Source organism: Taurulus bubalis (genome assembly GCF_910589615.1).
Source record: "Taurulus bubalis genome assembly, chromosome: 11".
NCBI lineage: Eukaryota > Metazoa > Chordata > Actinopteri > Perciformes > Cottidae > Taurulus > Taurulus bubalis.
In genome coordinates this window covers 26,853,568-26,877,949 of record NC_136599.1, presented here as the reverse complement: position 1 = coordinate 26,877,949, position 24,382 = coordinate 26,853,568, and the positions used below count along the sequence as shown (strand labels likewise).

Sequence of the window (24,382 nt, the reverse complement as noted above, 5' to 3'; positions counted from 1 at the left end):
CAAAACAATGAACCACAAGATGTCCAAACAGAGTGTAATGGTTTCTAGGCAGGGTAAGAACCAGGAGATCAGTCAGAAGGCTAACCATCCAAAAGGAGCAGGCAGAGAACCCGTAGTGGAGAACTGGCTGATTTGAATAGTAATCAAGAGGAGTGCTCGGCAGTGACACACAAGACAATCTGGCAGGGAACGAGTGCAAGTGGAGGGCTTAAGTAGTGAGGCACTGATGGGATGTGCTGCAGGTGAGATGGGCTGGAGGACCAGGTGAGGAGAATGAAAGCTGATGCTGTGGGAGGGTCTGAAATGATAGGAGAGTTAGTAAACAGGCAGGTGGGATGAAAACAATCCAGATGTGTGGAACGTGTGACAGACAGGAAGTGCAGAGTTGGTGATCAGTCTCTGTAACTACTTCTTTCATAGTCATTCTCCCAGTGTTGATACTAGAATATTCGTTAATGCAGCTTTAAGGTGAGGTTTCCAGCTGGATGTCCAGTGGAGCTTTGTTTTAACATTTACACTGTTGAACTTTAAAAGATCTGAATGTGGTGACAAAGCAACCCCTCACTCGGTGGGTATGGATCTTAAAATGTCCCCCTGGCTGCTGAATAGCCCCGGCTCCGTTATAATGACTGCACATATAGTTGCATATAGACTGTTATAATGAAACCTGGTTTGATGGAAAGAGGAAATGAATTATGTCTGGCAGTGCTTCGCTCAGTCAGCACTTCTGTGTTCTGCTTCTGCCACCATGTGTTACCTTGCAGTGGACTTTCCCACTCAGCTCATGTGTAAGTGTTTTGGAGAAGACAGAGTGTAACACGAGTTAGTGTTCAGTGTGGAGATCTTATGAAGTTAATAAGGAGTTGATCAGCTGGAGTTTGGAAGGACAAATCATTTGTGTGAATAGAAGAGATTCACTGATATATGAGGTACGTGTCTTTTCTTCAGGCTTGAAGTAGGAAACTAGAGCTGGGTATTGATTCACATGACTCTTTGAGTACAGATGAAGTCATCAAAACTCACCCACATACAAGATGTGCAGATTTTATATCTTGTTCACTTTTCATTTCATTAAAATATAATTTTAAACGTTGAAACTAGGCAACGTTCACATGTGCGGGTAATTCTAGACAGCATTGGACATAAATGCACATCGTCTCAATCAGTCTGGTCATCAGCCTGCGCTGTATAAATACCATCTGCAAGTAGGTGCATGTAAACCAGGCTCCCGTTTAGACAATACAAGTATTTTCAATATTCCATATAACTGGAAGGACTCCTGGGCCCTATTCCTCGTACGTGGTTCAACAAAGTCGATCAAATGTCCTATTATCCATCTTAAATTAGCGAGATGATTGACATCAGGCTTTCCCGGTTCTTCAAAGGTTGACCCTCCCTCAAACAGTCTCGTTCATTCTAACCAGACGTCAGTCATCTGGATAAATGCGCGTGCCCGTTCCTCTTCAAAAGGGGGAGGAGTCGAAAACAGATTTGATGATTTTCAAACGCGTCTCTTTTCTCCGTGGAGGAGCAGGAGATGATCATGACTACATATGATGAATTTAAGTTAATCATGGCAAAGTCTAATGGTGCGTTCACATCCAAAGCGTAGCGAATATTCCCAACACTTCCTGTTTGTAAATGCAGCATAACGCCGCCTCCGCTGGTCGGGCTAGAGTCACATAAGTATCGCAAATATATCAAGTTAAATGCGCATGTGTTGGGAAAATGTATCAGCTAATTTTAAGTGCCTCATCACCCGAATCAATCAGATTATATTCATTTAAATGTGCCTGCTGGCCGTAGTATACAAATTAATATATACTTGTGAGGATATAATTACTGTATGCGCGTATGTATCATGTACTATGTGTGTATACATGTATGTGTAGATTACCATAGAACTAGGAGTTTGAATATGTGTATGGGCGGATCAGTACCTTAATCATGTTCTACAATAATGATATGTATGGTGTACTAATAACACTGTCATATAATTATGAGTGCTTTAACACATCCATAAGTTTCTTGAGCACTAAATAAACGATACAAACAGCATGCCATACAGCGGCTTTCCCGATGTTCTCTGCATCGCAGACACTGTACAAACATGTACCACTCACAAAAAAGCTCACGGCTGTGATGAAGTCTGTGAGACACTGTGATCCAGTCTGCATACAGTCTGTGAGACGAGTGATACTCTGCTGCGCCTGTGGTGTTTAATGTACGACTCGAGGAGGTCTCGTAAATGATTCCTTGTCGGCAGAATCAATAGCACACGTACAGGAAGTCATGATGATGTGAGAATGGATTTTGGTGATCTGGAGGAATTTTCTCACTATAAAACTAATATAACTAATATCGCTCCTTCATCAATGAGGAAGGGAGCTGCCTTTTTTGTCCGGTGGGAGTGGCCAGCTTATCCAGTAAATTTCAGTAAGCCTGCTCGGGAGCAGGTTCAAATTTTTGGATGTGTTGCTATAGTGATTTTTCTAAACTTGCTTTGAGGAACCGAAAAGCCTGACCTACATCACCTTATCCTGAAAACTCAGTAAGTCAGGTACGAGGAATAGGGCCCTGGCCTCAGTATGGGATGCAGCCGTGTGTTGACCTTGAACACTGTGTTTCTGCTCCGCTGTCTGGCGTTGGACCCCCAGCTGCCTGCAGATGTGCTGAGGCTGAAGGAGCGCTGTGCTGTCACCAGGAGGGAGCTGGCGGTGCGGCTCGCTCCGCCTCATGCCGCCCACATCAGACAGAGCTGCGACACTAAGGTAGGAGTCTGACTGAGACGGCGTTCTCTCCATCGTCCTCCTCTTTTCATGGACAAATCTGAGTCTTTGAAGGAGGAAGGACTTGTTCTGCTGTAGAGCCTGGAATTAATCAACTGATGTGATGCAAATGAGGGCTGATGAGTCAAACAAGATTTTGGGACAAATTGCATTTGTTACATGTTTGTAGCAGATTTGATAATCTGCAAAACCTTGGTTATCCAAGTGTGATGTGTTTTCCAGGTGCAGCAGTTGATGAAAGCAGCGAGGAGTGGTACCAGGGGCGGTTTAGAAAAGACAAAGTTAGCCATGATTCGCAAAGTGTCATTCCTGCAGAGAAAAGATTCCTCAGGTCCAGAAACTTTAGTTAACCTAATCTCTTCAGTACTGTAATTCATACAAAATGTATCAATTCTTAATGTGTCACAAAGCTACCAGAACAGATTCCTAAAGGGCTTGTGTTTGATTTTGCAGGTGAGGGAAGGGATGATGCAGGTTACCTGGATGTGTCTGTGTGTGAGCTGAAGCACCCTCCACCTCAACTGGGCCCCATGCCAGAGGGGCTCAGCAGTCAGCAGGTGAGGAGGCACACTAAAGAGGCCAGCTTTAGTTCTTCTTCATCTTATTTAGAAAGCAGCATTCAGCTTTTAGGCAATACTGATTAACCTCAGTGTCTGTAACATGTGTCTTCTTTAACCACTCTCACTTCTTTACCTCAACTGATCCTGAATGAATGACCTATTGAATTCTTGAGGAAACATAGTTTAGAGGCCTTCACTGTGAATGGAGAATAAAAACAGTAGGAAACAGCAGAAAGGCCTTGATGATTAAATGGTGACTGTGTTTAACAACAGCCAATAGTAAGATGTTTGTGAAGTGATGAGCATCTGGATGCATCCATAAACTGGATAAATGAGACTTGGATTATACCGTACGAGTTGTGTGACATATAGTTTAGTTCTGTTGTTGTCAAACGCGGCCCCATTCACTCAAATTCATCAAGACGTTTTTTGATTCTTCGTTCAACGTGGAGGCCCGAGAGAAACAAAGATTCCTTCAGCAGTTCAAGGTGACGCTGGCTGAGTAATACATCTACAAATAATCATTTTGTGGATGGACTATCCCTTTGAGCTGCCTATAAGTGGAACTCAACACTTCCTGCAGATGGCAAATTAATTCATCGTGAAACATCGTAGGTTATATCTTAACATTAATATAAACAGTCAACGCCACTGGAATCATTTAGTGAATAAAAAGAGTTACATTAATGTTGAAAAGAGAGCAGCAGAGTGCTGAGTAGGACAATTGGTGCTTAAGAGATATGCATCATGCTGAATACATTTTGCCATTACAGTACAGGTAATCCTATGTGGTTGTTTTTGAACCAGGCCTTTATTAGTGGCCTTGTTTGTGCTGACCACAGCAATTGTTTACTATCAGCTTTTATTTGATCAATACAATGCGGTATATTGGGATAACCTTTTATTGCACATCGATAGGGCCTTATTGTCCTCTTCTTTAGACTCACATGTCTGGATGCTGCTAAGAACTACAGTCATTTAATGTAATTTAATTATAGTTACAGTCTTTCATAGTCTAACTCCGTCCTCTTTTAGACTCACATGTCTGAATGCTGCTAAGGAGTTAGTCATTTATGTATAGTTTAGTCCTTCATAGTCTTAATAGTTCCTAATTTATGTTGTCTATATGTCATAGTCTTAATAGTTCCTAATTTATGTTGTCTATATGTTATGTTTTTTTTTTTACTTTTAAACAGTTTTTGCACTTTATTATTATTACTATTGCACAATTCTCTATATGTTGGACAGAAGAGAAACATACTTTCGATCTTCTGCATGTTTGCACATTGCACAAAATTGACAATAAAACTGACTTTGACTTTGACTTTGATGTGAATGTTTCCGTTGCTCACTGCCCCCTTCAGGTGGTCAGACGTCTCATCCTCAGCTCCATCGTGCAGAGTGAGAGCAGCTACCTGGACTCTCTCAAGAGGATCCTCCAGGTGAGTCTCGGCCCGCCTCAGGTAAAAGGGAGTCTCTTTGTTTCTATGGGAGAGAGTGGAACATATTTATGATCCGTGTTCACTGTTCAGTTGAGAAGATCATAACCAGAGCATCAGTGGTGACGGAGCTGTGCTGTGGCTTTACACTTTATGATTTATGGTAATAATAATCTTTTACTTAAAAATCCTGACGTGCCAATTTAAGTCAGTATTAATCTTTCAGGAAAGGATTCCACTATGATCTCCAGGATGCAGTTAACTGAATAACCCTGCTGCAAAAAACACCAGACAGAAAATAAAATGCTGTGTAAGCGGTGTGATCCTCATGGAAGCTGAAAGAAACCACCACAGATCTACAGCTGGCCAAGCTGACTCTTCTTTTTTCTGTCAGGAGTACCAGAAGCCTTTGCTGGAGCCGCAGAACTGTATCCTAAACCCCAAGAAGGTGCGTTGCATCTTTTACCGTCTGCAGGAGATCCATCAGTGCCACTCAATGTTCCAGATCGCCTTGGCATCCCGCGTGGCCGAGTGGGATTACAGCGAGACGATCGGAGACCTGTTCGTCGCCTCGGTTAGTCACATCTTTACTTCACTGATTCCTTCATCCTTTCCTTGCCTCTGTTACCAGCAGCCTATCAGTCTCCACGTCCCCTGTTAGTAACACAGGCTCTCTCTCATAAAGGTGTTGTCTCTGAGCCGTCAGCACGATGATAACAGGGTTATTTTCTCAGAGTAAACAAAACTCCTCCACTGAAACTAGAGACATTATGATAAAGCTGTTTAGACAGGCTGAGTGGTTGTAACCATGAGAGAACTCATCTTCATGTTTGGTGCCCTTTTAATATGCAGAGCCTGAATAAACAGGTTTTTAAAACGCACACAAGGAGCCATATTGTATTGATGGTGAGGTAAGTTTATGTATGACTGTGTCACTGGTGGCCGTGAACCTGGTTGTGGTCCCGAGTCCTGAGTCACGCTCTGTCCTCCACAGTTTTCTAAGTCCATGGTGCTGGAGGTGTACAGTGACTACATCAACAACTTCACCAATGCCATGACACTGATCAAGAAGGCCTGCATGTCTAAACCTGCTTTCCTGGACTTTCTGAAGGTGCTCACTCTTTGTGTTTGAAACCATAGTTGAGTTATTGAGTCGAACCCTGTCTGCTCTGCGCTGGACGGGTTTGTGGAGGTTTGGAACACATCCATTTCATTCAGCTTCTATTTAGACTACACCAGCCACACACATTGAACTTGATACCTTTAAGAAATGTAGTCTGAAGGTTTAAACCTGATGACTTTGTGCTGGGTGTTTCTATTTTTGGGATCAGTTTCTACATCAGTATGAAAGCTCAACACCAAGGCAATAAAAGAGCAAACAACACAGGAACCGCCTGCACAATAAATAAAAAACTGTTACGCAACTACTTCAATGAAGTTTGGATATTGATAGTTTCCACACTTTCTTACACATTGATAGCTGGATTATCTCTAACATTGGAAGCTATTGCACAGAACGCAAGGAAGCACAGTGTGCAGTAGTTTGTATGAGCGGTTCAACACCACAGGCCGAACATTCAGTCTGTTCTGAGCGGTATGTTTTCGTCAGGCACTAAATGAAAATCTGAGAAAGTTCTACAAAACATATCCCATGAAAGGAGTACACATCCGTGTTAGATTTAATTATATGCGACCCTTGTTTTGTAACGCTCTCCATGGTTCCTATTTGAATGTAACATTATTGATGCAGAGAACACTGATACACAATGTGATCTCCATGTGACAGAAGAAGCAGACCTCCAGTCCAGACCGGATCACTCTGTATGGCCTGATGGTCAAACCGATCCAACGCTTTCCTCAGTTCATTCTGCTGCTGCAGGTGAGTGACGGACACAAACACCGTTCACATTGATCTCACACTGTTCACACCGACCTCACACTGTTCACACCGACCTCACACTGTTCACATTGACCTCACACTGTCCACTCTGTTCACAGCGATCTCACAGCGATCTCACACTGTCCACACCGTTCACACACTGTTCACGCTGTTCACACATCAGCTGATAATCATTCCTTTATGCATAAAAGATAAATCTTGTATACCCACAGTTTTAACCCATTTTGATGACTGTATTTCCACATTGTACAGGTCCTTGTAATTCAGTTGAAACTAATCCGTTGTGAGCTGGATCCCTGGTTGTCAGCTTTGTCAAACAGGAGTAGTAAATCTCTCAGAAAGGGGCAGCATGTGGTGTTCAGTCAAGTGGACTGTTTGGTTTCATTTCCAGGCCTGGATTTTTACTGAAACTCTGTTGGAGGAAGTGAAATGCAGTGCGTCTGCAGCAGTGCATTGTGGGTGAATGGAAAAACGTCAAAAGAAATCCCCCTCAACACCTGCTATCACAAAACGAATAGAAGCATGATTATGCTCTTATCCTGCCGTCCTTAAACGTTACAGAGTGAAACAAATGAGACATTATTGGAGTATTTGATACACACGCGTTTGGAAGATCAAGATATGTTCATCAGATTAGATCCAATCCCTACTTATAAAGAGGGGGGCTCGGCCTTTCGTCGAACTTCTTCATCGATCTCCCAGGCTCTACCAGTCCAAACAGGGCCTCTGGTGTGTACAGCAAGAAGAACGGCACATCCTGGCCTTACAAGTCAATATAAGTACGTTTATGACACTATTCCATTATTAGTATTAGCATAAACCATAAGTATGTCTCGAAGGGACTCGAGAGTGACTTGGGATAGCACCCCTGATTTCTTTTGAAAATATGACTTTTCATATCGATAGCTACACTTGATTACCATACAGTTGTGGAATCCTTAGAGCTACTGCATCCACCAATAACGCCAGGCCGCTGAGAAACCTTCGCCAAGACACGCACAACATTGCCATTTATGTCCAGCAAAAGAAATGAAAATGGACTTGCTTATGGCTGAAATATGATTCATCTGGCCTATCTTGAACTCTATAGCTTTCTCTCTCCCTGCAGCACATGGCTAGAGTAGATTGGCTTGAGTTGATTGATTGGACGAGTCACTCAATTAAAGCCAAACTTCGCACATATACTCCTAACATATAGAGCTATGTTATATATATATATATATATATATATATATATATATACAAAATTCAGCGTTCATTAATATAGTTACGATAAGAAAAAACAACTTGGAGTTTTCTTTCTTTTGAGAATTTATTTTTTCCCTTTTCTGTGTACTATCATAAACTAATATACCACTAACATATGAATTATTAACTATGTTCACAAGGGTTTCTGTATATTATTGCTTTTTTAATTATTTAAATAGACCTTGGGGTTTAGGAGATATTCAGTATTTGGTTGAATGCAAACCATTTGCAATTTTCACCATTAAATTTCTGGGGTAAAAAAGGTTAAGAGGATCAGAATGTTGATATATTAGATATTGATACACATTGCTGGTTTAAGGTGAGACGTTGAATTGGCTACACTGTGTGACTGTGGCTCAGTGGTAGAGCTGGGTCGTCCTTCACTTAGAGGATCGGTTGAAGGCGGTTCGATCCTTACACAAGACCCTTAACCCCAAGTTGCTCCCGTAAGCTGTTCCTGCGGTGTGTACATGGTTCATTGTCGTGATTGGCAGGTGGCACTTTGCATGGTAGCTCCTCCCATGAATGGTTGTGAATGGGTGAATAATGACATGTAGTGTTAAAGAGCTTTGAGTGGTCAGAAGACTAGGAAATAGAAATGCAAGTACCATTTAATAATATTCTTACGATAATTATATGACATGTTCTTTACTTAAGGTCATTTGTTTCTCTTGACGTGACATGACCTGACCCTCCACTCCTGGTTATCACAGTGTTGCGTTGTCGTTGTTGTTGTTATTTTCTGTATCAGGACATGTTGAAGAACACTCCGAAGACCCACAATGACCGGCTGCCCCTGCAGCTGGCTCTCACTGAGCTGGAGACTCTGGCAGAGAAGCTCAACGAACAGAAGCGCCTGGCTGACCAGGAGGCTGAGATCCAGCAGTTGGCACACAGTGTGGGGGACCGCAACCTCAGCAAGGTGAGCACCATGCACCTAGTGTATTACTAGTTCAGAGAAACAGAAGGAGAATCAGCAGAGGAGTATGGAGCAGAGGATTTGAATCCGAAAAAAAGAGATTTGAAGCTGTAAAATTAAAGAGTGGAAGTTGAAAATATAAAATCTGTTACTGAAAACTGAAAAAATATATTATTTTTCAGGTTCAAATCTTTTTTTCAAATAAACAAAACATATGACCTGGATTTAGCTCCAAAGAGGAGTAAAGTAATGTACTACTGTGAAGTATTATGAAGGTAAGACAGAACTCGGTGAAAACATTCTAATGTAGTGTACATTTCTAGAATATGTTAGCGTCCACAGCAGTGCATTGCTTTGCTTCTCTGTCCTCACGAGGAGTGTGCTGTAGGTCTACTGTAGGTAATGCACTGATTATTGAAGTACCTCAAACAACAAAACATAAACTATCCCTTTAAATTGAAATGTGTCTTGTGTTCAGTTAATTTATTTTGTCTATGTAACGGTGCCAGAGGAAGTAAGCTCCTCAATAATCAGCCTCTGGGGACCATCAATATCCAAACTGAATTCCATATTGATGTGTCTGGTAATCAGTGAGATACCTGGTAGTGGACCCAAAGCCACAAAAAGCTTTAAACATCCAGACTGATCCGTTGGTCCAGACGGCTGCATTCATCCACCAGCCTTATTCTTGATGTTATCACAAAGATGTCATTTTGAAGATCACGAAGCACTGCCATTCAACTTTCATTCCAAGCAGGCGCAAGGGAAGATCATTTACTGGTTCATATACTGACTGATGGTCAGAGTGTAGGTGAGGATCCACTTGTTCAGTGACCTGCTTTGTGCTTCCAGCTGCTGAACTCGGAGCAGCGGCAGCTGATTCAGTGTGAACTCCTCACTGAAATTGTTTATGGTGATAAAGGTCAAGTTCTCAAGTCCAAGGAGCGAAAAGTGTTCCTCCTCAACGACACCCTGATCTGTGCCAATGTTAACCTGAAGTAAGTATCTCCTACTGCAGACCCTGCTGCTGTAGCTCCACTGTCTCTCCTGGAATCTCTCATACAGTTCATTATTGACATGTTTATTTCTGTGGTAATTCAGACATGAATGTAGGAATGAGAAGTTCCTGTTTTTGGAGCACTTAGCAACCAGTCTTCATGCTGAAGCGTAAGAAGAGTTTCTCGACGAGAAAGTCTGTTCTCAAGGAGTTCCCAGGTTTCAGGTCTGTTGACGCTGAACAAAACCCAGGTGGTGTCATGGGTGGTGGGGGTCAGAGGAGACGGGATGCTGGAATTTGGACGGATGAGAGAGCTCCTGCACAGAATAGCTGCCACGCAGTAAACGTTTAGAACATGTTTGTCCACCAGGGGTCCCCCTGACATCAGCAGCCTGGTTCCTGTTGGCCCGAAGTACACAGTGAAGTGGTGTGCCCCCCTGCTGCAGACTCAGGTGGTGGAGGTGGGACAGGACAGTCAGCAGAGAAGGGACAGTGTCATCACCGCTAGACGCCACAGCTCCACCTCCAGCAGCATCGGTACAACCACAGCTCCACACCCACCACTCACACTGACCTAGATGCAGATCGTGTATGTATGTATGTATATATATATATATATATATATATATATATATATATATATATATATCTATATCCTCTTCTATGTATATGTGTATGTATATATACCAGTGGCGGGCCCTGGATTTTCTACCTGCGCATTCAATCAGCAGTTTTATGTATTTTTTTGTGACTGAATTAGATGACTTATTTATTGACTTAAACAGGGTTTAACTGTAATATAATTCATAAATTGATACATTACAACATTTGCATATTAAAAGGTTAATCGTTAACGGGCATCTTTGAAATAAAATCACAAAATATAAACAACACGTTTTCCTGTGGGATTTACTGATGTGTCCAGCTCACCTCATTAGGCGCCCACTTCCACCTTTAGTGGCAGTTGACAGATAATCTTATCGGATGGATGTCTACAGACTAAAATATTGATATTGCATTGATAAAGTGAGCACAAGTGAATAACAGAGTGCAGGGTTATTTCTTTCTGTTAGTCTCTTAAGGCCTGAAAAATGTAATATTGTAGCCAAATCAAACCCCTTTTTATTACATAGCTCAGTGGTGTGTCAGTGTTCAGGCGTGAGGCTGAATGTTAACCTGTGTTTCAGGTAAAGTGTTCATGGGTCCTCCCAGACTGTACCAGGACCTGGAGGAGCTGCAGCATGACCTGGCTGTGGTGCAGGAGGTCTCTCTGCTGGTGGGCACCCTCCATGGAACCTACCAGGTACCAACGCGTATTGCTCTCAACTAATCAGTGCTCATCTTAAAACACATTGGTTTTCTTCAGACTTATATTTAATAATACATATGTCAATTCTCTCTTTTCTTCCTGCTGTGACTTATTTATAGCTTAAGCTTAGTGATATATAAATGAAATGCATGTATCAAGACATATATAAAAATACATAATATGTTAATTATAGTGATGTTTCCAGGTCTCGAGTACAACTGTGTCATAACAGATGGTCCGCACGTTGTATGAAAGTAGAATCTATAAGCTGATTTCTTACTGCATCTTTCTCAGAGGAAGTTAATGAAGTAGAAGACAATCTAACTGGTCCATCCTTCCTTTCCCAGAATCTAAACACCACAGTGTCTCAGGACTGGTGTCTGGCTCTGCAGAGGCTCATCCGTCTGAAGGTGGAGGAGATCCAGAATGCCAACAAGTGTCGCCTGCGTCTGTCCATATCAGGCAAACCTGACAAGTGAGTCAGGAGGTTGATCTGGGACAGGGAGCTCCATCTGTAGTTGGGTTCAGCGACAGGTGTGGTAACTTGGATTGCAAAGTATTTTGCACATTGATGTGCTTTCATGTGCACAACACGTTTTGTCCCCAGGTCTGGTCGTCCAGTGAGCATCATTGTTGTCTTCAACACGCCCAGCCCCCTCAGTAAGATCTCCTGGGTGAACCGGCTTCACCTTGCCAAGATAGCTCACAGTGAGTTCAGGTGTGTGTGTGTGTGTGTGTGTGTGTGTGTGTGTGTGTGTGTGTGAGTGTGAGTGTGAGTGTGATGGCATGACCTCAGGAGCCATCTTGGAGCTCTGAGCTCAGACGTGGTGTGTATTGACAGGAATGCAGCATTGACCATGTCTACACTTAACACTGTCTACACTCATCAGCCTGAAAAATACCATAGTAGGTTAAAACTGCTGCTCCTGCTGGGCTACGTGGAGTCAGCATGGTTTAGATTAGGATTGGAAGGAACCAATGGCATCATCAATTTAAGGTCATCTGCGGTAAATAACATTGTCGGTATTTTATCTCATGAAATGTTTGGTTTAGAGTTATGGTTTAGTCTGTGAGGTTTAGATGTTTGTTTAATTGCATATCAGTTATGCTCAATTGAATGATGGCAGTACACCAGAATATTGTGGTGCTGTTTCCACACAGCCCAGTAAAGATGAATTAGGAGTAGATGATGTAAAATATTAAAACAATTATTTTACATTTTATAAAACAAGCTACTTCTCTTTCTTAATAAGATTGAGATGAAAAGATGGATACATGGTCAGCCCTATGTTCCCACGGTCCTCTTTGTCATAGATTGGTAAAGGCTTTTGTCACAGTTCAAATTGACAAAAGAATCAAGGGAGATAAAGTTAGTTGGTGATTTAAAAAAATGTATCCAGCCACTGCTTAGCCATCCATGTCTAAAGTCAAGAAAACTATCTTTCCTGCATACTTAAGGGGAGTACATTAAACTCCAGGGAGCAGAACATCAGGAGGCTTCAAGCTGTAGGTGGGTGGTTTCAACATAACAGCCCCTGAGAAACATACACTGAATGTTGACGGGAAAAACATTGCTAAGAATACACTGAAAACTATTTCGAGTGCCATTTACTTAAAAAAAAGCTCGGTAAGAATTTCCACACAGAAATTCTAAGTAATTTTTACTCAGACAATTTTTAAGTTAAGTTTATGTTTTTCATCCAAAATGGTAAAGTGAATTTTACTTGAAAATGACTTCCTGAGACATAACATTTACTCAGTCTTTGATAGTAATCTTTACTCAGCCTTTGATAGTAATCTTTATATATAAAGATTTCATATACCGTCATGAAGCCGTAACAACAGTTTTTTTTATTTTTTATTTTTAGACGTTTATTGAGTCCAGTACATGGTACCAACAGCTGTCGCTCTTCAGCAGGCAGCAACATGTATTTTTCATAGCTCGTTGCTGCTGGTAGCATTGTGAAAAGCTGCTGACTTAGCGCTGAGGCTGCAGGACGCTAAAACTATCTCACCTATATCACACATGCGAGGGGCCAGATGTTGTTGTACCTAAATTGACACTGAAGTTGATCCACTTGCATGCAATTCAAAATGAATCGTCTGGTTTGTGTTGAGCTTCGTGTGTGTAATTGTGTGGTGTAAAAGGTTTATTTTTTTTCCCTTTCAGTTTGAAAACTTATTTATGTTCTTTCTCTGTGCATATTGGTCCTCAACTTTATTGATAGCATGTAGGCAGCTTTCCAACTAGTAGACTGAGCCGACTTTGTAGGTGAAATAGGAAAACAGTTGCTGTTGCTCAGGTTTGGTTGTTGCTGTTGCTGTAACCTTATGTATACAGCACAGCTAAAGTAGTCTGCTCTATATATGCTGTGTCCAAAGTGATATGTCCTAACCATATCCAAGTGAGCCTAATATGTGTTCATGCTATGCTCAAAAATGAATTTCAGATAACAATAGTATCACTATCTGAATCTCAGTGATCGATGTCCTGTAACAGCCATGCTTATATTATCACAACACCTACTACCAATAGTACAGTTATTAGGTGTGTGTGTGTGTGTGTGTGTGTGTGTGTGTGTGTGTGTGTGTGTGTGTGTGTGTGTGTGTGTGTGTGTGTGTGTGTGTGTGTGTGTGTGTGTGTGTGTTTGTGTGTAGGACAGGAAAACACTCCTGGGTGGGAATGTGCTGAAGAAGACATGAAGACCAGAGCTCCATCTAGTTGGCCTCTGTTAACCTGCCAGCTTCCTGTCTTCTCCTCCAAAACACACTCCCTGAAGGTGAGAGCTGCTGCTCGGTATTGATATTAATATTCTACATATATAATATAGTACATGTATAAAACAGATTGTTGTGTTTCCAGCTCACTAACGAGCAGCCATATATTCTGGTTGTTGCTGTTTACATCACACAGAGGAGCATTCCAACATATAAATGCATTTTAGGAAAACAAGCTGTGAGAAGGCATTAGAAGATGATGAAATTGAGACCGTCACAAATCTTGAAAATCCTCTTCCAAAATGTTTTTCCTTTTTTTCTGGCTCACCATTGTCTGTGTTTTGGCTGTGGCTGTGTGATGCTGTGGCTGATGTCTTGATCAGTGGCGCCTGGTGGATTTATTTTGGGTATATATATCATAATATTCAGTATAATATGATATATAAATAACATACAATATCATCATAAATATACAATATAAATATCATGAATATATTAAAATGAAATACAAACATCATATTATAATAAAGAAAATATATATAATATCATATTATAATTAAAAGAAAATACTATACACTATATACAAAAAATACACTATATATATATATATATATATATATATATATATATATATATATATATAAGTATAAAGTATTTATATTGACAACTACATCACAGCTTCCCTCTGTAGCCAGTCTCTGTTCTCCTGGTCCCAGCATCCTCTGCTTTCTGGGCTGCTGCTGCTGGTCAGATCCACTGTCCTCACACAGAGGAAATGGAGTGTCTGGTCCAAAAAATAAGGTTTACGTTGCCAACTTGCCATCTTCAAAAACAACTAGGCCTCTTCTAGAAATTTACTTGGTGGACACATGAATAAGCATGTTATTACAAATTGTGTTTACCTGCATTTTTATAGAAATCTGATCTTTTTCCTTTTTTAAATATTTAAACAAATATCATTGTGATGTTTTCTAACATAATCATTCACTTTGATGACTAGGCCCATTTAGGCTTTCACAGACTGTTGGACGTGAGCAACTCCTCTTTCTAACAACAAACGTGTAGCGTACCCCTCCGACAGATCGTCCTGCACTTTGGCTGATGATTTTCAAATGTCTTTTATTCATTACAAAAACCAACATAAGAACTTGTGCCTCTTCGGGGGAGTGATGATACCGCTTCTTTTTCCATTAAAATTGATCGTTAAAACCGTAAATTTTAGCTATTAAACCGCGCACTATGACTTCTGTTTTAACTCAGTTTTTCCGCCTTCAAAATAAAAGCACTACATCTCAAAACAGGAAACCAAATACGTTTTGCTTACAGCAGGCAAAAAACATGACAAAATTGACTGCCAAACAGTTTCTAACTTTGGAACCAGTGGCGGGCGCCTTCAGTCGGAGTCAGCGGCGCCATATACATTCGTGGTGTTGATGAGTTTTTGGCGGTCCCAAGGAGTTCCTTGCGCACGTTAATGGTCATGCGGGCCCTGTGGCCAAACACTCATTTCATATGCTAGCAGGCCTCTCCATATAGTTTAACCAGCTCTCAATTGCATAGAGAAACAGAGGTGAAATGTGATTGGATGAGAAGATGCGCCACACAGCAGGCTGAAGGCAGCAGGCAGAGCAACAGAGGAACACAGGAGCTGTGCAATGGGAAAAATAATTATAATACATGTAGTGTATTTGTGAAAAACAATTAAATTATAAAATAGCTATAACTTTTAATTGTTAAAAAAAAGAAAATTATAAAAGATTTTCTTTTAAATTTAAACTTTGTGATTCTGTTTAAGCCAGCAGAGAAGTCTTAGCAGGCCCTGACGGACCGCCACATATTGAGCACATATCGAACACATATTGAGTTACTTACTTTATTTATCAGCTAGTCGTAAATCTAGTTATTTACCTGATTTTTTTGTTTTTGTTTTTTAATGCTGTCTGTGAACCTCTGGACAAGTCCTTTAATGAAGACAGGGTCAATGTTCCTCTTCTGCAGCTGGTTGAATAGCATGTCCATATTTGGCATGATCTTGTGGAACAATGCCAGAACAAAACAGAAAGTCTCGTCTTCAAGCATCCTCACAAAGCCTTTTTGACAGCTGGGGGAGCAAATGTCTCAGAGTCTCTGATGGTCTGGAAACACTTCAGGAGGTCATCCTTGTGCTCGTGCACAGTGTTTACAGCGCGACATAGATGATGAAATAATTGAATAAATACATGTTGTTAATAACTCATGAATAACTATGAATTTTATGTAAATATGTTAATGTAAAAGGTTTCCATCTGGTGTCGGGGCATATTTAACGACTCTTTCTGTACATGTGGGAGTCCAGGAGTCTTGTCGTAAATGAAGTGTGCCTCTCTCTGTTGGTCTGTGCAGCTGGAGGCAGCTCTTCACAGTCCGGCTCAGTCCAGCCTGCTGGGTTTCTGCATTGCCAGTACGTCTCTACCACAGGGTTACCTCTGGGTGAGTACGATGGGAGTGGGCCTGAGGGTGTCCCCCTTTGAGGAGCAGATACTGCTGCACATTATGTCCATAAACTACTATTCTACAGCGCATATGTACAACTCTCCATGTGGAGTAATGCTGAACTGCATTTGCTCTGCGGCCTCACTGAGGGACCAGACAACAGCTGATTCCAGATCTGTTGTTAAGGTTGCTGTACAGCTGAATCATTTTTAAGGCAGTAAACAGTCTCACCTTTTCCATAATGTTTGCAGCAATGGTTTTGAATGATCATCAGTTTAGTACAGCTCGCTAGTTTTCTCCATTTTGTGTTAACAATGACCAAATATTGCATTTTAGGTATAATACAAGGCATGGTTTATATTTAAACTGTAATTTGAATAAGCAAACGAAGGAGACTTCTGTCCAACCGTTCATAAAACAGAGCAATCTTTACAGTGGCATCAATATTCATCAATTAAGTGGGTATACACATATATATTCCTGCCACTTTGAGTAACTTCAAAATGTATTCTCAAATGTATTCTCATAACAACATGCCATCCTTATCTTCCTTCTTACCCATGGCCAGTATTTGCTCATATATTATATCAGTCAGTTGTACTCATCTTGGATTCCAAAGTACACATTATCAGGCTTGTATCTTCTTCTTTTTTAAGGAATTGTCATCACATTTATTCATGATGTTAAATGTATTCTTGAGCTGTATTTGTTTCTGTGTATATCTTATTTTCATTTATTGACTGAAATAAGCTTTTTGTCTCTGATGGAGCTCAGGTTGCAGGTGGAGGAAGCGGCTTCAACCACGGCCAAGTGGAGATCTTCTCACTGAACCGAGCCGCTCCTCGTCTGGTCAAGACCGTCCCGCTCAGGGCCCCGGTCCTCTGTCTGGAGTATGTGAAGGAGCCTTGTCCCAGCACAGAGGGGAGGGAGGCTGAGACAGCCCAGTCTGCAGCTAAGATAGGAAACATCATCTGTGTTGGCCTGCAGGACGGCAGGTCAGTCATCTCCACCAGAGCATCAGTCTGTAGACACAAACCTATGTCCAGTGAGTCAACTGGATCAATGCAACATGATCTTTAGTGAACTTAAAACCTGTTGGTTCAACTTGTTGAACGTTGGACAGAGCCAGGCCAGCTGTTTCCCCATGCTTCCAGTCTTTATGCTAAGCTAAGCGAACATGTCCTGACTCCAGCGCTGTACTTGATGAGGTTGACATCCATCGCATAGTCTCAGGTCTTGACCTTTTCCTGTTAACGTCTCTTTCATTTGATGCGTGGTATTTGACTTCAATGTAGTGTGTTGTGTCTCCTTGTCTTCCCAGCATCGACGTGTACAGCAGCGTGGACACAGCTGTTCATTGCCTGTCCACATTGGTGAACCCCGACAGCTGTCCTATCCTCTGCCTCAAGCACTCGCTGCCTTTCCTCTTCGCTGGACTGGCCAATGGCAAAGTGGCTGTTTACCACAGAAGGGCTGGCGGTGAGTTGTCACTGAAGAACGCTTCAATCACTGGCGTCATGCTGGTTTGGATTTCAGAGGGAAGAGACTGGTCCCCATTTACAGTATTACAGTTGGTGTTAAACCATGAACCATTCTTGCCCTCAGAGAGACTGTGGGACGTGGACTCGTGCCAGCTGGTTTCTGTGGGCTCTGAGCCGGTCTGCAGTCTGCTGACACTTGAAGATGCTGCATGGGCCAGCTGTGCCAACCGAGTCACTGTCATCCAAGGATCCAGCCTCCACACACAGGTATCAGCAACAGATGGACAGTTGTATCAAATATGGGAGACCAAAAGGGTTGGAGTAGTTGTTGTTGTTTTTTAGGATGTTTAAATGAGTAACCTGCATGTGGGTCCTGGGCTAAAATAAGTTATGCGCCCTGTGATTGCCTTACATACCACTCCAGATGGTGTAAACTGAATGATGTTGGTAAGTAATCAAATAACATACAACACCATGTTCCAGAAAATTATCTCTGCTGGCTTACAGCGCAGCACTGCTGTCCTCATTTTTCACAGCAGCTGAAAAAGGATTTAGCTTAAAGGCACAATGAGTAGGATTTTCATAAAAAAAACAATGTATAGACTGTTACAGAAATAATCCTCTCCATCAACTCTTCTGACCCAGGAGAAGTGTGTGGTGGTGTCAGTATCTACAGAGACCCTGCCCTCTGCATGGATGTTCTTATTTAACTTTGTTTGGGACGTTTCTGGGTATCAACCTCTCATATGAGCAACCAGGTGTCAGATTGTAAGCAGGCATCCAAAAGGGAAACGACAGAAATGAGGTTCTTGTATTTCAATTACATGGGCCAGACATTGGGTGCAGACCTGAGCCAGCCCTAACTATAAACCTGAACCAGCCCTAACTATAAACCTGAACCAGCCCTAACTATAAACCTGAACCAGCCCTAACTATAAACCTGAGCCAGCCTTAAGCTTATCAAAGGGGAAAGTCTTCAGTCTACTCTTAAATCTCCATCCTTTTTACATTGGTCCCGTGCTTCCCTAGTAACTACTGTCCTTAGCGATGGGACTGAGGACCAACATGTATGTAGTAAGTGAGAGAGGTTCTAACTTTACGCTTTTATGGATAATAGCAAACACAAACAAAAGTGATTTCTCCTTATTTCTGTGCTGTAGAGCTTCACAGCCCATTCTGATGCCGGCTGCAGCGTCAGCCACATGATTGGTTCAGGCGGGGGCGTGTGGATGGCCTTCACCCAGGGCTCCTCCATTCACCTCTTCCACGCCGAGACCCTGGAACACCTACAGGAAGTCAACATCTCCACGCGCACCGCCCACCTGGCACCAGGCAAGACCCGATGGACATGCAGAGTATAGTGCCGTGCTCAGATCGCAGCTGTATTAGTTAGAAAACCTCAAGCTAATAAAGCTAATGAAGTGCTATTTGCTGACTGCAGCGCAGCAGCAGAGCCCTTAGTGATGTCACCAGTAGCCAAAATGTATACATTTTTGGCTACAAAGGTTAGTTCAGTTCGTGAATGAGAAGGGTTCTGATTTTAGATGCTTTGTATTGATTTCAATAGTTAGTCATGTGTTGTTACTTTGCCCCCCAGCAGATGTCGTTATCTCCCACTTATAAATCACTAAGGAGATTAAAAGACCGCTGTGAATATGGACTGAATTCCTGTTGTGGCAGCAGTAATGGTGGTCATGCTAAAGGTTGGATGTCTCTTTGCACACCAGGTCAGGTGTATGTCTCCAGCCTGCTGCTCTGCCAGGGCCTGCTGTGGGTGGGCACCAGCCACGGTATCATCCTCACCTTCCCTGTGCCCACACTGGAGGGCATCCCCAAGATCACAGGTCTGTGCTGAGTGCAGGGCTCTGCTGATGGCAGCATGTTCTCTGTGTTTGGAGCTCATGTGCACATGCATCTCTGCAGCATGAAGGCATGACCCCACCATATGTGCTGACTAAAACTGTAACAGCAGCCAGGGAAAACAGTTCACAAACAAAGGGATTTATTCAAGTTTCTCACTTTAACTACATTTTACAAGATTACATTTGAACACATCATGGTAATGTCTTCATTTACATTTGACCAATGATAATATTTCACTGAATAATGCCTGAAAGCATGATAATGGAACCACACATGTCTTGTTCACAGAGTAACATTATCAGGGGCGGCGAACAGGAAGCATTCATTCTGATCGCATATTTTACTGAATGTTGTTCAGTCAAACTTTATGTCACACTGTGATGGTTACTGTGTAATGAACCTGCATGCCACGGATCGACAACAGTTTGTTACACCACTACCCACCAGCGCCACTTCTAGACCTGTATTTCTTCCGCTCGTTTTAGGAACAGTGTGTTTTCAAAATAAACTTCGGTCTTCACAGGAAGTTAGATTTAAGCAACAAAACCACTTTGGTTATGGAAAAAAAACCTGGTTGACGTTAACTTGACTAAACTTGGCTTAACCTCTTAACATTCCTGTAAAATTTGACGAAAAACGCCTATCCAGGTATACCCAAAATAAATTGCAAGCTGTACTTGAACTATTTGGAGTAAATGCATGGTCTTGGTCTCTTTTGAAAGGTAACAATCTGAAGCTTTTTTCCCTCAATAGTCAGAATCACTTTAAGTGCTGCTGACACTTATTGTGCTGCTGACACACGAGTTATATGAGTTTGAACACACTAAAGTATAAGGTTTTTATTTCCGTCTGAACATTTCTTTGTAAATAGATGCCTGTAGATGACTATAAATGTGACTTATGGACTGGAAAACACAATGGGACCATAGCCTGAAGCCTTTTCTAGTCTAAGTAAAAAGTTGATAACAATATCACAGAAAATTAATATTTTACACATGTTTTTCTAATGAAATGTCTAGGCGTTTTTTCATTTTGAGACTGAAAATATTCCTGATATATATACTATATACCTATTAAAAAGGCTTATAGTCTTGCAAACTTATATATGTACTATTCATATATACTACCAGTATTACTGACACAGAGAAAATGAAGTATAAATGCATTTTTTTGCTAATTTACACTTCAGACTGAAGCTCTACAGCAGCTGTCTCTTCTCATCAAATTGAAGGCTGTTGGGATTATTTGCCCCCCCTCTTCCCGCCTATCTTTGTTTAGGCAATTTCATTGGCTGTCCGAAACGCCTGTCATCTGACCTGTACGACGAAACAGACGTGAGCCACGTAAGAAAATAGAGGCTGAGCCTAAACTTCAACGTAGCTTCTGGTTGGATAATGTAGCTTGTCAGTCAGGACATGAAGCTCCTATTGGTTCAAGTGGGGTCTCATTGGAACCGTTAGATTTCGGCGGACATTTTGATACCAAGTTTGTAGCTGTGCTCCCATGCAAACATAACTTTCTGCTGAAAACAACACTACTTTCGGTCATAACTTTCAGCTGCAATGGAGTGATGCAATGCCAGTTGGTGAATATTTATGGATGTAATCACGTGTTTTGGACTAAATCTTTTATGGGATTTATTTTTATTGGACCTTTACGACGTAACAACGCCGTTTTTGTTGGAATATTATGGATTTATGGATCAATATGAGGCGTCATCGGTGAGTTGCCTTGATTTTCAAATCGCTTGTTTGTTGTTGTCTGACAAAAGTATTGATTGTAGCTGCTGTGGTGGTCTGATCTTGAAACGGAAACACAAGAATCGTAGGTTTCCAGAAACATATGGCACTCGTACCGAATTATAAATAGATGTACAGTGTACAACGGAATGTACAGTGTATAGTTGAAATGTGCGCCCGCGCGACAGCAGAACGTTAAGAGGTTAACTTGAATGATTCACGTCACCAACAACTCACGTGACTAAATGTCGACAGCACACACACACACACACACACACACACACACACACACACACCTGCTTGAATATATCAGCAATTGCTGGTTGTCGGGCTGATGGTAAATGTTAACATAACCCTGATATTCATCTTGTCATCATTTACTTCCTGTCATTGCCATGTGAGACACCGTGGATTCATTTAGAACTGTCCTACCCTCAGGTAAGGGGATGACGTCTCTGAATGCCCACTGCGGTCCGGTGGACCTCCTGGTGTCCACCTCCAGCACCCTGGCCTCCAACCTGCTCAGACGGGACTCCATCCTCAACGGCAGCGAGGAGGCTGCCAACAGAGAAGCAGAGGGAGGTAAAGGTAATGGGGTAGGAGATGAAAAGGGTCAGAGGTTGGAGCAGGACTCAGAAGCTCCTCCACCAAGGGAGGAGAAGCCCAAGCGTCTCTTGTTGCAGTATCGCCTCCACTCCACCTGCCAGCTGCCTGGGAAGCTGCTGTCGGTCCAACCCGAACAGGGGAGCCACAGGCTGGCCCCAGACTCCCTGGTGCACAGCCCGGAGGACGGCTCCATCTATGAAGTGAGCGAGGACCCTGATGTGTGGGTGAGAGGCCGGCCGGTGGAGTGGGGGAAGGAGGGGGAGGTCAGGCGCAACAAATTCACCTCGACCGCCGTCTTCTCCGGGGGCAGAGGACACCGCAGGATAGGACAGATGTCCTCACCGGGGCCCTGCTCAGCCGCCACTGACAACACACTGCTGGTGTGGCAGCTCCCTCTGACTCTCAGCCAATGACAAGCGAGCATGTCACCTGACTGTCCTGACACTGGGATGCCTAATGTCAGTGGTTTGGCTGTGACAGGTGAACACCGTAAGCCCATGTTAGCAAGCTAACATTAAAGCTAACGTCACTAGTGAAGCAGCTCCCTCCAGAGACGGGAACATTAAGGAGAGCAGCGTTCTCCAGCTCTTGGTCCAGACGTGGACATCACAACATCAAACTGAGTCAACACTTTCATTGCTGCTTCACATCAGAACCATGCCATGGCTTTTTCAAACAGGCGGTTTGAATCGCATCAGCTAACAGAGCAATATGGAGGGAAGAGATGTGTGTTTGGATATCAGTGTGAAAAAAACGTTGTTTTCATTTCAACAACAATGCAGTAGGAGCAAGCTCAAATCGTGGCACCGGCACCTCGTATAGGCACTTCCTGTGGCACCTCTAGTTGCCACTAGTTTTTGTGGCAAGCTGCCACAAAAACTTGGCAGCTTGCCACAACAACTAGTGGCAATTAGAGGTGCCACTAGTTTTTGTAGCAAGCTGCCACAACAACTAGTGGCAATTAGACATGCCACTAGTTTTTGTGGCAAGCTGCCACAACAACTAGTGGCAACTAGAGGTGCCACTAGTTTTTGTGGCAAGCTGCCACAACTTTGGGCATTGCCACAACTTAATCGTGGCACCGGCACCTCGTATAGGCACTTCCTGTGGCACCAGGCATTAGGTGCCACTAGTTTTTGTGGCAGCTTGCCACAACCATGTACAATATTTTTACACTTGAATAAACAATAATCAAATACAAAGAAAAACAACTATTTGTGGCATCTGGTGAGATGCTCAGATGCATAGTTTAAGGATGTCAGTAGTCAATGTTGTACTCCCTAGAAGTAGCATTTCCATCATGTGGTTTTTGCATTCATTTGCAAGGTTTCCTTCTGAACCCAGTATTTCTGCACATATTGAAGATGATTGTTATTGACCCATTTGGCCACAAGAGGGAGTTTACCTTTGTGTGAGCGCTTTTGTCAGGAGTAAACACATGCAGGTATGTTTCTCTTTTAAAATGTTTTTTTTTTTTGAATTTATAAATCCACTGTGCAATGTAATTCGTTAGCATAGCCGTTCATTTATTTTCTGTTTTGATATTGGTTAAATAAATTAAAGATTGGTATTCTGGCTATTGAATATCTATTGAATCAAATATCTGCCTCTTTGTCTAATTTAACTCATCATTCATATTTCTCCAACCAAATATAATATTTATTATGTAGGACTATTAAGTTTTTGGCTAGACTTAAGTATTGTAATGTGAATAATGTCATACAGCCTTCATAATAATTGATATTCTTTTGTCAATTTTAATCAAGCCATTCATTTTTTTTTAACTCCTTACTAAATCAGACCAAAAAAAATAATTGACTGTGCTGTAATTGAGAAATAAGCCAGGTATGCATTCACAAGTTATGTACAAAGTCTTTATCGGTCTTTAAATAATGCATTTATTAATGTAATCTCGCTTTTTAATTTAATCTCTCTGGATCAGAAGAAATAAATGTTTTAGGTAGGTTTTTATTGATTGGTTTAAACTCAACAGACAAAGACTTTCAAGCTTGTTTTTATTATTATAATTAATACAATCCATAATATCCTACTATAACAGAACTAATTATAATTAGTAGTAGTAGTAATATTAATGATATGTGCACTGCACTAAATTATATGAAATCAAACATTATTAGTTTATGTTCCACATTTGAATATGCTTATTTGTCATTGTCTTTTATGACTGTATGTAGAGATAATGACATTTGTTTACACCAACTTTTTTTTTAATATATTTACTGTAACAACAGTAAATATTTCTTTGATATTATTAAGTTATTTTTTTAATTGGCCTTGCTTTTTAATCTTCTTAAGCATTACTACCAATGGGCTTCTAATGG

The 24,382-nt window shown here is 41.7% G+C and overlaps 1 protein-coding gene across 1 annotated transcript; it reads left to right on the top strand.

Moving 5' to 3' along the window:
• Positions 1-3,011: 3,011 nt before the first annotated feature.
• On the top strand, positions 3,012-23,558 carry arhgef10lb (Rho guanine nucleotide exchange factor (GEF) 10-like b). Its single transcript, XM_079226312.1, has 20 exons — positions 3,012-3,120; positions 3,243-3,346; positions 4,714-4,791; positions 5,183-5,362; positions 5,783-5,899; positions 6,575-6,667; positions 8,688-8,858; positions 9,708-9,853; positions 10,223-10,389; positions 11,040-11,155; positions 11,509-11,636; positions 11,769-11,869; positions 13,820-13,941; positions 16,262-16,348; positions 17,126-17,346; positions 17,673-17,830; positions 17,957-18,099; positions 18,993-19,187; positions 19,565-19,676; positions 21,873-23,558. The coding sequence occupies exons 1-20, from the start codon at positions 3,024-3,026 to the stop codon at positions 22,451-22,453; spliced, it is 3,117 nt and encodes a 1,038-aa protein (XP_079082438.1). The 5' UTR covers positions 3,012-3,023; the 3' UTR covers positions 22,454-23,558.
• Positions 23,559-24,382: the final 824 nt, after the last annotated feature.

What these genes read in the sequence shown, in the direction of transcription:
- arhgef10lb (XM_079226312.1), top strand. Translation starts at nt 3,024, where the DNA reads ATGAAAGCAGCGAGGAGTGGTACCAGGGGCGGTTTAGAAAAGACAAAG. An exon ending in CTTTCCTGGACTTTCTGAAG is followed by an intron (nt 5,900 to 6,574) that starts GTGCTCACTCTT and finishes TCCATGTGACAG; the next exon opens with AAGAAGCAGACCTCCAGTCC. An exon ending in CCCTCCATGGAACCTACCAG is followed by an intron (nt 11,156 to 11,508) that starts GTACCAACGCGT and finishes TTCCTTTCCCAG; the next exon opens with AATCTAAACACCACAGTGTC.